General features: G+C 41.6%; 1 protein-coding gene across 1 annotated transcript; it reads left to right on the top strand.

Moving 5' to 3' along the window:
* Positions 1-1,168: 1,168 nt before the first annotated feature.
* atpv0e2 (ATPase H+ transporting V0 subunit e2) lies at positions 1,169-11,125 on the top strand. Its single transcript, XM_028567945.1, has 4 exons — positions 1,169-1,379; positions 2,786-2,833; positions 9,161-9,259; positions 11,046-11,125. Exons 1-3 carry the CDS (start codon positions 1,276-1,278, stop codon positions 9,252-9,254), a joined length of 246 nt encoding a protein of 81 aa, XP_028423746.1. The 5' UTR covers positions 1,169-1,275; the 3' UTR covers positions 9,255-9,259; positions 11,046-11,125.
* The last annotated feature ends 4,417 nt before the right edge of the window (positions 11,126-15,542 follow it).

Here is a 15,542-nt window from a genome sequence, read left to right as displayed (position 1 = left end):
AAATGAAGGATACTTGCTTTACCCCGAGAGAGAGATCTGCCTCTACTGCACTTTGCATAATGAATTCAAACAGGCTAGAGGCTTTCAGTGCAGGACAATAAGACAATAAGATTAAGGTCCAAATTAGGCTCAAGACTTATTACGTTGTGGTCTGCCAACTGCATGTGGGACTGACGCCCACTGCACATACATTATATCTTATAAAGTAGCAGTGTCAGTAGTTTCTGTCAAAAGCATACTGAAGAAGAAGAATACATGCTTTAATAATCCCTAAAGGGAAATTCCATTTTATATTTTTTTTACACACAGGTCTGAAATACACGCACACGTGCACAAGCAGGACCTTATACATGCACTAGAAGAGATGTCAGAGTGAGGAGGTGGCCTATAAAAGGCACCTCGAGCAGTTGGGGGTTCAGGGCACGTCAGCAGTGCCCAAGAAGTCTGGCACCTCTCCAGCTACCAGTCCACAGTTCATACATGGTCCGTACGGGGACTCGAAATGGCAATCTTCCAGTTCCCAAGTCCAGTCCCTACAGACTGAGCTACTGGCCCCCAGAGAGAGAGAGAGAGAGAGAGAGAGAGAGAGAGAGAGAGAGAGAGAGAGAGAGAGAGAGAGAGAGAGAGAGAGAGAGAGATCTACTGCTATTGTAGTTTGCATAATGAATTCAATTACTAGAGGCTTGCAGTGCACTTTCAATTACCCTTCTTTATTTTTTAATTGTTTGATAATAAGAATATATATTAAGGTCCAAATAAGGCTAGAAACTTCTTAATGGTAAATATAACTCGATAAACAATATAATACACTATATATAACTATTTGCATCCTTATATACGAATCAGGCTGTAGCAATAAATATTTTCATTTTAAAAAAGAAAGAGGAAGAAACTGATATTTACAATTCAAATCCAATAACTTTATTTGAATTTGGTATTTGTAAAAACGGCAGGATTGTGATTAAAAAAAGTTGTATTATCTTTATGTTTGTGATGAAGATGAAAAAAAAAAAAAAACACTTGCCTACAACCTGCTGTCACAAACAGCCGTCCAATCCAATCCCCTCTCACTGTAATACAAATAGACAGCCAGATGAACCAATCGGAATCCACTGTCTCCTGGGTCTGCACCAATTGTATGTCGAATCGACTTAACTGGGCGGGGACACTGTGGAAGCGACGGGCTGGCTCAGCAGCCATTGATGCGCTTTATTTTCCAAGAGGACAAACCGACATTAATTCTTCCATATTTTTGGTTTTCTGTGAGCCGGAGCCATGGTTTCTCACTCTCTCGCGCTGCCCATGATCTGCTTCACCACGCTGTGGGCCCTGGTGGGCGTCGTGGCTCCGTTTCTAGTGCCTAAAGGACCCAACCGGGGGTAGGTGGGCTCGCTGCCGTTCATTTGCTGCAATTAACGGTTGATTATTGAGCGTGTCCTTTCATTGTATACTCTAACGTTAAAATTCACACACACACGTCTATATTTAATTATCCTAAATCAAAATGTTTACTCCGCACTCAGCTGCATAGCATCTTTACGAACGCACGAGCGTGCGCTCGTGTGATGGAGGCCCTGAGCGTCATCTTGCGTCTATCCCAACATCCTCTGCTTCCATCCACCCATCTCCCACCCCCCCCACACACACACACACACACACACACACACACACACACACACACACACACACACACACACACACACACACACACGCACGCACGCACACACACGCAAGGCAGTAAGGTTAAAGGGTCAATTCTTAACAGAGCATAATAGAGTTTGGTTTTTAATGTTAAAAAAAAAGCTGAATTGGGAGTCTTGTGCATGGGAGTAACAGTGATGCTGAAGCCACACTGGCTCACTATGTAATCAAGTTACAAAATGAAAGTGGATTTAGTTAATTATTTATCCGAAACTGCTTTAACCCTTGTGTTGACTTTGGGTCACATTGACACGTTTTCAATTATTGTTTTATATCAGAAAATATGGGACGTAGAAATAAGCGCCGAAAATGTGTAGAAGAAAAATGTAACAATTTAAAACGTTGGAAAAAGCAAAAACAAACTGTGAAAAAAAGGCATAAAAAACGTGTTTTCTTCAAGGTTGGCGGGGAGACAACACAAGGGATTAAAGTACTCAAGTAGACCAATAAGGACATAATGCTAAATGTCCTCTTCTGTTTGTTTTGTAAGACACTTGGGCCTACTCCAAGTGACATAATTAGGCCTATATGACCTCACTGCAATTATCTTGACTGTTAAGTTATGTAGTTCATTTGAACTTTTATTTTATTTATTTTTTTAATTTGTACATTACTGTTGTTAGCCAATTATATGTATGGCACCTACTTAAGGCTGGGCGATATGTAAAACAAATCGGATATCGCAATATTCTTGAACTAATACCTCGATGTCGATATTGTGGCGATATTATATGGTTGACAATTGGTGCTTTAACAAAATATCTTCACAATGAGATTTAAGATATGTAATCTTCAGTAATGTAGATATAATGTCTGGTTAAAAAATAATTGAAGAGCTAGAGTAGTCTGGTAACACAGAAAATGACATCACTTTACTGTAATGCAGCCTTTAAAACCAAGAAAAGACAACACGATATCTAGTCTCATATCACGATATCGATATAATATCGATATATTGCCCAGCCCTACACCTACTGTTAACCTGGTTGCTTTTGTGGTATTGTGTACATTTGGTTTTTGCCACTGATATTATATTCTATTCATATTAAGTTTATTTGAGCTTCCTGTCTGTCTTCTCTGACAGTGTGATTGTCACCAGTCTCATCCTCACAGCGGTCTGCTGTTACTTGTTGTAAGTACAAACTCTTCTTCTTTGTATAAAGCTGCTGTCCTGTTGCATGTGACGCTGGTTATATCTGCATAATGAAACTTTAAAACATTGCAAATGTAAAGGTCCAGTGTGTAACGTGTTTAGTTGTTCACTATCAAAATCTGTGTTGCCCGTTCACCAACTTGTCCTTTTTCATGAATATTTCCAAGTATTCCTATTGGCTTGAAATTTTACATTTGCGTTTGCATGAACTGAGGCAGACGCTCCATATTCATGCTCCATCTTGAAATACGTTAGCCGGTAAGGGACATACAGGACGTACTGCTCCGCCTTTCACGTTTTCGCTGACACATGATAAACTCACAGGTGCTGCTAACGCTGCTAACGGGTATCGTAGCTTCCCGGCCCCCGGCAAGTTTGAAGAAGGAAAACATGGAGGACCAAAACGTATTCAAAAATCTGAATTTCAGGAACAGGAGTCTTCTTCTTCTTCGCCCAGAAAAAGAAAAAGGAGATTGAAAAGAGCAAGAGACCGGCTTTCTGAAGCGTGACGGCTACCGTAGCTGTAATACGTACTTTGAACTGCGTGGCCACTGGACCTTTTAAAGTGTTTCCTCTAACCTCTATGAATGACTAGTGAGTGTAGTTACATGAAAAACAGTTTGGTGTTTTTTTTTCCCCAAGTGCTTTTATATCAAATGGCTTCAGGTGAGGCTGTGCGTGTACAGGAGTCACACACTCAGCTTCAGTGGATTTCTGAAAGTGTCTGAAAGCTAAAGAGTATCAGAAATTAATCAAAAAAACCTGCAGCTAGGGCTGCACGGTATGAGGAAGATGTGTAATAACCTTTCAGGATTCTGCTATAACACAACAAATAGTTTGCTGAATTTGAAAACAAATGAAGGGATATCTTTTTTCCTTTTATTGAAGCTCTACCGCTCCTATACTGAAACAACCCGCAAGAGAAATTGACAGCTGTGGACAGTAGATGCAAGATATTTAATAGTTTTAACAACATGGCACCATGACTTTGCTTAAACATACACGCCACTTTCCTAAAGCCAAATGGCGTGTTATCTGTACGCATTTTGAGCCATCCACGTGTATGTCTACGCTGTATACAGCGGATGGAAACATACACACCACGTGGCGTGTTATCGCGAGAACAACATCACACGCGTGTAAAAAAAAAAAGTTGGGTTTAGGAAAAGAACATGGGGAAAGGCAAAAACATGACCAACGTCACACACTTAGGACAACAATAAACGGTTGTGTTTAGGAAAGAAACATTGGGGAAAGCTTAAAAAAAAAAAAAAGGTTGATAAACGCCACACGCGGGACGCAATCACGGCTGTCCTGGGTGAAAGTCCTGTGTTTTACCCCTCCGCCACCGCAGCCAGCCTCCTTTCACAGACATAAGTCCTTTCATACATGGCGATAATTCACATGTAATGTGGGTCAATGGCGGCGGAACGGCGTTGATAAACACGCTAAAAAGCGATTATGCGTCTTGATAACACGCCACAATGGCATACAAATTGGCGTGTCATACATACGCCACTTTATGAGATCAGTCTGGTTTTAAATGTATTTGAATGATATTAAAGGAGCACCAGAGGATACAAAGGCATTCTTTTAATGATTGTGTGTGTGTGGGGGGGGGACTATGAAAACTTTTACTCTCTCATGAAGTTAACCTACGAAACCAACAAGCTCATATAACCCTGAAGAGTTGAGTTGTTAAAACAGATCCACATTAATGATTTTTTTTTTGCAGACATGGCTATACAGATGAAGTGATGAAGAAACAGTGTGAGAGAAGTAGTACGTGTACGCAGGATTATCACTTAGCCACTAGAGGGAGCCCCAGCTCCTTCAGAGGGTTACCTGAACCCTCATTTTCTCAAACCGCCTGCACGGTATTAGGTTTAGTTTGGAAATGACGTACCTGGATGAGTTGGAGGAGCTTGAATGGAAGCAGAGGAGTAAAGAAGGAATACACACTGCTGATAAACAGATTCATTGTGCAAACAATATATGTGCTTTTAGGGATTAGTTCCAACTGGAGAACTCGGATTAGCTGAGAAATGGACCACGCTGTACGGGTCTCTTCTTATGCAACTCGCAGTATTCCTTCTTAATGATACCTTCAATTGTTACTGTGTGTTGTTGAAATCCTGTACATAAGCTCTTCTCGTTCTTGCTGTGCCTGTTTATTACTTTCAAACTTTTTTAAATGCTAATATAATATAGTCAAATAGGCCTGGAACAAACCAGGGCTGCAACTAACGATTATTTCCATAGTCGATGAATCTGTCGATTATTTTCTCAATTAAGTGATTAGTCGTTTGGTATATAAAAAGTCAGATGTCAGTGTCGTTAAGCCCATGAGGACGTCCCTCAAATGTCTTGTTTTGTCCACAACTCAAAGGTATTCAGCTTACTGCCACAGAGGAGTGAATACACTGGAAAATATTCACATTTAAGAAGCTGGAATCAGAGAATTTTAATTTCTTTTTCTTTTTTTTCAGACAAAATGGCTCAAGCCGATTAATTGATTCGAAAGCCTTGCTTTTCCTGTGAGTTTGTGGTTCTGCAAAAGAAAGTGGATTTACAAAAAGGCAGTTTAGGCATGCAGATGAAGTATTAAAGAAGTATAACTACAAAACACAAGGGCTTAAAGCTACAGTGCAGAACTTTTACATATATAATTCCAGGCTTTGCTAAACAATTTCACACAACTCCGATTTAGCCGATCACCACCGGGAGAGGCTCTCTGTATTTCTCAATAAACTGGAGATGTGGTGTCGGGTTTCTGTGATCCCCACGCTGGCGCAGCGGAAGGATGCCGATGCAGCTTATTTGTACTCAGATTGAGTAGTTTATTAACTCCTCAGCAACATCTGCTGCAACAAATGGCGTCCAAGTGCTCCTCGGAACGCTCCCATTTCCCAAGTTGGGAAGTCGTTCTTCCGACTTAAGCGTGTTGATGTTAACGATCACACATGCACGAAAATAACAACTTCCCTTCCATTATACGCGAGTGAAGGGGCAAAGAAAACATTCGCTTCCAGTGGCTTTAGCAAATTCACATCTTCGCTCCACCTTAATATCAATTAGGTCAAAGCCACAGGGAAGCCATCTTCCCTTAGTATGTAGCATTAGCATTTAGCCTGCTCAGCTTCCACAAATAAGCATCCCACATCTTATCAGATGTGCGTCCATTAACGATCTATAAATCATCACAGTGCTACAATGCATTCCTGTAAATACCAAGTGGCATAATCACGCCAAGCTAGCATGTGAGCTGCTACCAGCTACTAGCTAGTAAATTAAAATCAAACTACTAAAATTTGCTTTGCTAAACGTGTGTAAATAATGGGAGAAAACTGCTGAAGGCACTTACAATTTGCAGCATAGACATTTCAGTCCAGAATAGCATTTACCATGAGTAATGCCACTGAAGTTTGCCACTTTGCCTGAAAGGCGCTCTAATAGTGCGTTCCGCTCCGTGCATCAACAGTTGTAACATTTATACGCACTTCTGTGTTATTTGTGTCTCACTAAATCAGTCGTACATGCAGCGTTGTCTATATTCTGTCAGTGGACAATGGTGTTACGCTGTTTATATGCACAGCGTAATGCGTTGTTATAAACTGGTATTGGTAACAATGGCTAACCTGGCTAGAGCTAGTGAAAACAATGAAAATCCGACTTTTAAATGGAACGCATTCAACAAGGGTGTGTGTGACGTCATTCCCAGCTAGCAAGTCCCGCCCTATGAATTGGTTGGGGTTAGGCATTGACCTCGAGTGGTTTAGGTTAGCCGATTGGTCGGGGGATAGGACCTGAACAAATCGGGTTCCGTTACCTTGCGTAAGCATGGACGCCTGGCCAGTAGTAGTGTGTGAATGCTATTGAAGGGGCGGGTCTTGTCTAGAAGTTGCGTAGATTCCATAATAATCAAGGGGGTAAGCTAAGCTTCAGAACTCAAAACTCTGATGGCGCCATTTTCTTGCTACAAAGGTATCACCTCTTGTTAGCATTCCACTGACCGCCATTTTTTTTTACGTCACTTGACTGTGAATAACTTTACATCTGAAGCTTTTAAAGACTCTATTTGTCCGTTGTTTATTTCTTAAACACGACAATGTATAAAAGGCTCCATTACCTTGTACCTCACGTTATGGCTCCGTAGCAGATTGTGTCATAACCACGAGACTTACTGTCACACAGTAGAGGAATTATCGTATAGTACAGGAGAAGCTCGCAGGCAGTTTGGACTTACATGAGCTGTTTAGGTTTAATTACTAATGTTAACTAGCATGTTAGTTAGCAATAATTAGCCTGTGCTTATGTTATCTCCTTACATATACCTACGCTCTCCGTCTCTGTAAGATTGGAAATGATTGAGATTTCTCTTGTCACAGCTACCAGAAGACTTCCAACTTTCAGACAGGTTGCTCACGTCACATTTACGTTGTCTCTGTCAGTTGGAGGCTGCGCAGTAAAGCAAGAGATCACCGGAAAAGTGCTTCTAATAGCCTTCACCGGTCTCCGTCCAGAGCAACGGGGTCTATTGGTCCATTATATATGTCAATGATAATAACGTGTCCTTTGTCGATTCTTCCTAGCTGGGTCCTGTAATAGGTGGCCAACACTATGCCTGACTTAAAGTCCTGGAAATAGAGATGAAGCTTACACTCATCTGTAAGTTTGACCTACATTAAGGTTATAATAGCATGGTATTCACCACCATTATTGTAGAGACTGTGGACGTAAGCGCTGGAAACTGCTTCAGTCCAGATGAGCCAAAGAACTACAGGCCGTCAAACAACTTCTGCTTTGTTTGAACCATCTGCACCATGTCTTGTTGTGTGTGAATTCGCAGTGGTAATGATGACAGCCAGGTTGTTAAGAAAACGTAGCTGCATCCAGGTCAGCCTGCAGGTTGAACTCATTAGTAGCCTTGCAAGGCAACAGAGGCTCATTGTGGATTACAGTTTTTCTCAATCGCTTTGGTACATTTCTCGAATCAACCTCGACATTTGCACAACAGTAAGTGCATTTCTCAAAACAATTCATACAAATAGCAAAACCCCATGGGTTACCTGCAAAAGCCAGTCTCTTGCTCAAAATCCTTAGTTCATCTTTTCTAAGTAAATATCTGTGTCAATGAGCATGTCAGTGCCATCAGAATGACAAGTCCTTGTGTCATTGTGTGCGGATAAGACAGTCAAATTGCTTAGACATGTTGTCAGTACAACAGTGTTCTCTGGAGGGATGTTCTGATGTAAACTATGGCTAATGTTTTGATGACAGTTATTGTAAATTGTAGGTTACACCTTAGTGTATGTGGGAGTTTGATTGCAAGCTACTGGACAAGATTCACATTTACGCTTATTGCTGTTTGTACTATAATGTTTTGACAGACCATAACATTGCGATACAGAAAGGAAAAGACAGCACTGCATAGCACAAAGAAAAAAAAGAAGAAATGTGAACATAGGACAATCTCCTTAGGGAAAACTGTACATGCAGCGCTATAGGAATTACAGTGCATATTCTTCCTACACCTCCTGACGTTCATTGTAACATTGCTATATACTGTATATACTTGTATATACTTCAAGATTCACCTGGGTGGAATTTACCAATTCAGGACAGATTTAGAAAAAAAGTTTAATGGAAATGTATAGAAAACATGCTTGACAACTTGTTCAACCATTTTGCATGAACTAATGCCTAAATGTTGTGGGGGGTGAGACTATTCAACAGACCCATTATAATACATTTTGATCAACATGCTTGTCAATGGCAATTGATAATGTAGGAAACAGCCGAGAATTGTACATAATCATTTTTATGGACTTACCAAAGCATTTGCAACGTGTTCAAAGAAATGAGAAACTGCTTTTTTGATGCGCACAAGTGACACAATGATGTGAAGATCAAACAGGTAGTTTTGAGAATTTCGATTCTGATGGGAGAAATGTACCAAAGCGACTGAGAAAAGCTGTAATACGGTGATAAAATAATGTTCACATTCATTAAGACCTCTAAATCACTGCTTGGAGACTTAAAATATATAGTTGAAAGTTGTTGGAGTCTCTCAGGTCCTCGGCCTCTTCAGACATCAGATTAGATTAGATCAGATTTTATATGACATGCACAGCACAGCAGGGGCGATTCTAGGACCTGACTTTTAGGGGGGCTCGGCCCCTAATGAGAATGTGACACGGATAGAACTTTTCGTCGATGAGATGAATCATACATTGTGCCTTTGTATTAACAGAAGAGATTGAAGAAAGTTGATAATCTTTTCTGTTTTTTTTTCTCTTTACTCAGTTGGTTGATAGCCATTCTGGCCCAAGCCAACCCTCTGTTTGGCCCGCAGCTGAAGAATGAAACTATATGGTATCTGCGCTACTTCTGGGAGTAAACAAGGTGAGTCTTGATACCAACCGTTTGTGGTTCCTCGGGCCGCGTGCAAATAAAAAAAAACTCAATTTATCTCTTTAAGAGCAGTGGAAACAGCAATCGCTGCCACTAAACTGTGCACAGTGACATAAGTGGCATTCAGGCGTGAATATTTCTCAACTCTATGAACAAAATGAGCTGAGTGAAATGTAAAAAAATGGCACGTTTAATGTTTTTTGAAAAGCATGTTTGCTCTGAGCCACTCGTGCTCTTGGATCACGCAGTACTCTAGATTTTTTTTAAGATTGTTCTTTGGGCATTTTAGGCCTTTTATTTATATAGGACAGCTGATGACGTGAAAGGGGAGAGGGAGGGGGAATGACACGCAGCAAAGGGCCGCAGGGCGGAGTCGAACCTGCGGCCGCTGCGTCGAGGAGTAACAGCTGGAACAAACCGTGCGCGTAAGTGTCGCGTAGCAGTGTTTCCTTTAGGATTTTTTTTTAGCAGTGGGGGCAGGTCTATCCGAACAACAACCCCAACCCCCCCCATCATTTAAAAGGCAACCGCGAGTCCACGACTACTGTTTTTGTACAGCCCTATTTCTACCGTGGTGGCAGAAATTTTGCCATGGTGGGCCGCCACTACAAAATCAACATAGGGGAAAAATGTGTAGCGTAGATACGTCTCCGGGTCCCTGATCGCGTGTCTCGCTGTGGGAAGTCAGGACAGCCAAAATCCCCATAAACCTGGCTGTTTTATTTTGAAATGTGTTTATTTTAGTAAAATATCCGGCTGCGCTGTGGTCTTCCTGTATGTGATTACTGCCTGGCTTGACACAAACGCTCACGTAGAAATCGAGGAGACGCCAGGGGCGGGTCTAGAGGAATATGATTGCCCCCCTCCCACCCCCCAATCCATTGGGCTAGAGTGCTGTCAATCTGACAAATGTGATTTCCATTGGATTACCATTGGAGTACTGTCACTTTGCTGCCTGTTCTGCCATCCGCTGCCTTTCCATTTGGCAAATGGATATATACATTAAACACACATTGTATGGCAACTGTGTACTTTGTTGACATTTTGAGGACAGTTTAGAAGTAGAAACATTAGCAAAATTACATTGTGTTGTTCTATCCTATCCAATATTTAATATATTTCTAAGCTGTATTTTGATCAAATCCCCCCCCCGACTGATTATTGCCCCCCACGTGCCACCTCACTTAAAAAGTCCTGGAATCGCCCCTGGGAGACGCCGAAACTGTCGCTACGTGTGGCTATCTGTGGCCTGACAGATTGCATAACATGGTTGCTGAAATAGAAAATAGCTGCACTACGCTACGTGTGCGGTGAGTTCCAGCTGTAAACCTCTATATATGGGCGCCTGCTCTACCAGGCGCCGTACTTAGCTATTTCTTATCCTGCTTTCACGCTTACAGTCAATACTACTGCTCGTAAGGAAATTTAACCTAAAAGAATATAAAAAATACTTACTATTACACTACTATTATCACTTTCACTGAGTTACATTTTGAACCAACATCAGTCCTGGTCATAACATAATTACAGACACGGCAGATTCGCACTGGATTAAGATCACAGACGGCCTCCGCAATTATTACAAATTAAAAGAGGTAATACTGGCTATAAATTTGGAGGAAAAAAAATCCCACACCCTTGCCAAAATGTATGCCATATGCATCAACACAGTCAAAAGGATTGAAAATGAATGTAAAAGACAACCAGGTCCCTAGTGATGCACAAGGGTTAAGTTGATTCCTGTTGTGCTGACCTCTGTTTTTCCTCACTGTTCCAGGACTGTGTGACGTGCTGCCTCTCATCATTCCTGTCTCGTGGTTGGCTGGACTTTATTTCAACATAACTCCTAACCCCCCCACACACACACACACACACACACACACACACAATCTGCAGACTTAATGAAACATCAACTGAAAAGTCGGTTTTCTTTGCAACCTTTGGAAATATTTACAATTATTTACAGTACCTGGAATTGAAGATTTAGAGTGTATTACAACACATGTTGTGGGTTTTAAAACAAGGAGAAGAATACATCTTGTGACCCAGATACAACGCAACGCGAACAAATCAGAGGAAAGCATTGTGTTTTTTTTTGTTTTTTTTTTACTGATCCGGATGATTTCCAGTGAAACTATCATCTGTTAGAAGTAGATATTAATCTTCTGTCTGTGAAATGTGCAATCTTTTGGTACTTTAGTTTAATTTGTGTTGGTTTACATTTCTGTGTCCCTGCCGTCAGGGAACATTAATTTCTCAGTATTTGTATTTATTTTGACCCACGGACACTGATGTAAGCGCGTTGTAATTTACCTCAGTGTCCGCACGGTCTTGTTATATAACTGTTATTATCTGTGATGTAATGGTGTGAGAGTGTGTGAGAGTGTGTGAGAGTGTGTGTGTGTGAAGAGTTCATTACTGTGAGTGCTTGGGCCGCGGCCATGAGAATCTCCCAAAACCACGAAATTGAAGAGCGATTCCCTCCACTTTAGACCACTTCAGCATGAAACTCCCTCCCACACTACTCCCCCCACCCCCCCATGCACTTCACCGCGGAGGTTCTCGTTGCCATGGTGATCTCATCGCCCAATTCAGTCCCTTTCCACTAGACCCCCTTTTTTTTTTTTTTTTAAATCCTGCCCATTCATGCCAGCTTGTGTACAGATGTACTGTAGGCTGTACTGTAGGGACATGTTTTTTTGGATTGAAGCTGCTGGAAGCTGCTGATAGATTTGGCCATAATATCCACCATCTTTCATTGTTCAAGTACTTTTCCCTTATAATCAGCCTGTACAGCAAATTCATCATTTCAACTAAAAAGCTAAAGCTTTTCAGTAGCAGAGTAGCAGAGAAAAGAGCCGCTCTTTAATGGATTCACATACCAGAAAACAAAGCAATGGGAAAATAAGTGCATTTAACAAAACAAAGTGTTCATTCATTGCGTTTTCAGTAGCTGTAATCTGTTGGAAACCCCCGTTTATATCAGTGGTGGATGCCTCTGCCTGGCTGATGTTGGATATTTAATCAAAGGCCAACAATGTTGGTACTAGTTTGTAGTTTGATGTCGATTGGGCTAAATAATTAATTGTTTTCTGCGGATAGAAAGTAAGACATGCTGGGTTTTTCCAAAAAAACATTAATCTATTTTACTGTAAAAGTCCAGTTGCAGGAAAACCAAAAACCAAAATGTTGGCTTCGAATCCTGTGTTCATAAGAGCAAGACCAATCATTGGAACTACATTTACAGCATGTGCTGACTGTACTGTACTAACTGTGCTGCCCTGTATGCAAGAGAGTGCACATGTTAATCCGTACACATGCATGTGAGTGGAGCTTTGGAAGTTTGTGTGCATCGCCAGAGGTCAAGGTTATTTCTTTAAAGATAATCTTTTGGGCTTTTTCCACCTTTATTTGACAGGACAGCTAGGTGAGAAAGGGGAGAGAGAGGGGGAGGAGGGACATGCAGGAAATCGTCACAGGTCGGATTTGAACCCTGGACCTCTGCGTCGAGGCATAAACCTCCAAGTAGATGTGAATTTCTTGCCTATAGCGTTGACGTACCATCTTCTCTGCAGCAACGTGGCCAGCTAGCTCAGATCAGTTGATGGGTAAATAGTCTGGATCAGCGGGAAGTACGTTTCCAGGACATTCACCTCCTGTGGGTTGCAGTTCTGAAACAAAATGCGTTCTCTTCGGAAAACAACAACAAACTTCGAGCTCGCAAGCTACACGCTGATAATGGCACTTTTTAAAGAAAAGTTGGATCGCGCAACAAGGCAGGGCCTGCTCGGTTCTTTCGGGGAACGATTGTAAAGATTTACAAAGAACATGTTTACAGCATAAAATAACAAAAAAAAATTGCCGATAGTAAGAAGACATGGTGCAACGGCAATTTTTTTGTTATTTTATACTGTTGTGTCCTGCCTTGGTTGCACCGGATTGCTGTGGTCCGCAGAAGCGCAGAGAACTAGTAAACCTTTTTACCTGAACACGTTTACAGAATTTCCTCTCTAACTCGGACATTTTGGGACCGATTGATGGGATTGCTGTGGACCAAGTACACACGGCGATACGCTGGTAAGAGCAAATGAGATTTAACCATGTATCCGGCTCATTTAAATAGCTCACGTCACTGTATTGCGTGAACAATTAACTTAATTCAATATTTCATGTAGCGTTTTCTTTTGCGGGGTGCAAATGTTCCACCAAAACGAGTTCCTTCCCGAGACTATTTTGCAGAACCACCGTCGCTGCGTCTAGAGCTTAGCAACGCCCAAGACGATTGTGGTTGGTTTAAAGAAATGCAAACAACCCAGAGTGTTTTTTATTCTCTCCTATCCCAGGATATGTGTGTGGTGTAGCCAGACCTTATAGATCTGAGATAGAGCTGGCAACGCGAGACTAACAAGCAGAGAAAAACAGTACAGCGGCATGCTTCATAGCAGTCTAAACATCCAAAACAGTTTGTCCGAAATTTAGTTAAGGTCATGATGGTGTTGGACGGCAAGTTGCCAACGGCGCCAAAGTTTGTGGTTCTTGGGTACATCTGTTTAACAGCATATATTATGTTCCTTCTTCCAGCGGTTAGGCTTACAACAAGGTTACCTATTTTATCATTCACTTTGAATAAGATGCTGGTGTGACACACCTGCCTCCTCCTGGTTGCTTTTAAGAGTCTCAGCTGCAAGCCACTACCACAACTACGTCTCTCCCTTACACTCCCCATCTCCAACCCTGAGACCCCTTCCCTCCCCCCACCCCATCCTTCCTTAACACTGTCCCTCTTTGTCCTCTTCTCTAAAACCACTTTGCTTCAGCCAAAAAGAATCAAAATCAATATACAGCTACTTTTTAGAAAGACCAAATTGCTTTGTATCTTTTCCTCCAGCCCTCTTTGGTAGTTGTGGTGGCGGCATGCACCTAAAAGTGGATGTACAGCAGTGTAACGTACAGTCACAGTTACACAAGCAGGGCCCACATCAAATAGAGTGCGAGCGGCCGTGATCACACCAAGAGAGTGAGGCTTTCCTTGCCAGAATGATGGTATTTAGTTTGCCATTTCAAGCGAACTAGAGCTTGCGGACTCATAAGTAGCTCAGCCGATGGCGAAAGGTTTGGTAACATATCAACCCGGCCATGTTAGAGATGGTTGGTGCTGTCGGGGAGTCAACACAAATCTGTCCTGTAACTAGGGCTGTCCTCGACTATAGAAATTCTTAGTTCATATAATGCAACATAAATGCAGTCCATGGCACGTATCCGTAAATCGGAGTTTCTCCACAAAAGCACCACTTTAAATGTTGTTTACCAGAACTGTGCTCATAGGTTTCTTGGAAATAAATCATTCAGCATGAAAAAGCATAAAAAATTGACTAACTGACAAATTATAGTCAACTAAGACCAAAACGACCGATAATGGGTCGATTTGGTCTTAGTCAGCCCTACCTGTAACTAAAGCTCAGTGTTGTGTTTAGGTCTCTGGTGTTCATACCAGTCCAGAGCACATATAGAAAAAGCTGAATATGAGCATCAGTCAAGACTGTGGTTTTGCTCACACTGTTTTCTTCTGTCGAGCTTTCCAACTATGAACTGCGTGCTATCAGATGTACCCATAAACCCTTGTGCTTTGGGTTCGTTTCCGTCGTTGGTTTGGATTACATTCCCAATCAGACTCATAACGCAAAGTGCTGCAGTTAGCTGGCAAAAGGACAGAGTCACATTCTCAGTGTCAGTGAATCATTGGACAACAAATGGCAATGTTCTCGGCCGGCCAAACACACCGAACTAGAGTAGTGAACACTCCACAACACGCTGGTGACGTGTGAAATGACCCGGAAAATGATTTTCTTTTTCTCACAAATCTGTTCAGTTCTTTTGGTAACTGGCTGCTGCGTATCTGTTAAATATTCCTGGCAACATAGATGGAGATCGTGCTAGAATTTGTGTGTGTGTGTGGTCAAAGTCACCATGGTTACAAAATTCCTATATGCAACCTTGTATTGGTGTGAAGTAAATGTGAGTGGAATTGTATGTGAAACACCCAATAAAAAATATGTCTCATACAAGCCTGCTGCTCTCTTGACATTGTGAACATTTCTTTTGAGAAGGCTGGAATGCATGTGAATTGTGACTTAAACACACACATTACACACTTTACTTGGGTTTCAATGAAAATGCTACATTGCACAGGATGTTTTCTTTGCATGACTCAACTCAACCCTTTAATGCACACTGAATCCTATCTCACAAGGACACAATAACAAGTAGGCCTACA

Source organism: Perca flavescens, chromosome 2 (assembly GCF_004354835.1).
Source record: "Perca flavescens isolate YP-PL-M2 chromosome 2, PFLA_1.0, whole genome shotgun sequence".
Classification (NCBI taxonomy): domain Eukaryota; kingdom Metazoa; phylum Chordata; class Actinopteri; order Perciformes; family Percidae; genus Perca; species Perca flavescens.
This window is presented reverse-complemented; position numbering and strand designations above follow the sequence as displayed.

Coding starts and splice junctions, on each gene's coding strand:
- atpv0e2 (XM_028567945.1), top strand. CDS start 1,276: ATGGTTTCTCACTCTCTCGCGCTGCCCATGATCTGCTTCACCACGCTG. Junction 1,380..2,785: donor CCTAAAGGACCCAACCGGGG/GTAGGTGGGCTC, acceptor CTTCTCTGACAG/TGTGATTGTCACCAGTCTCA. Junction 2,834..9,160: donor GCGGTCTGCTGTTACTTGTT/GTAAGTACAAAC, acceptor CTCTTTACTCAG/TTGGTTGATAGCCATTCTGG.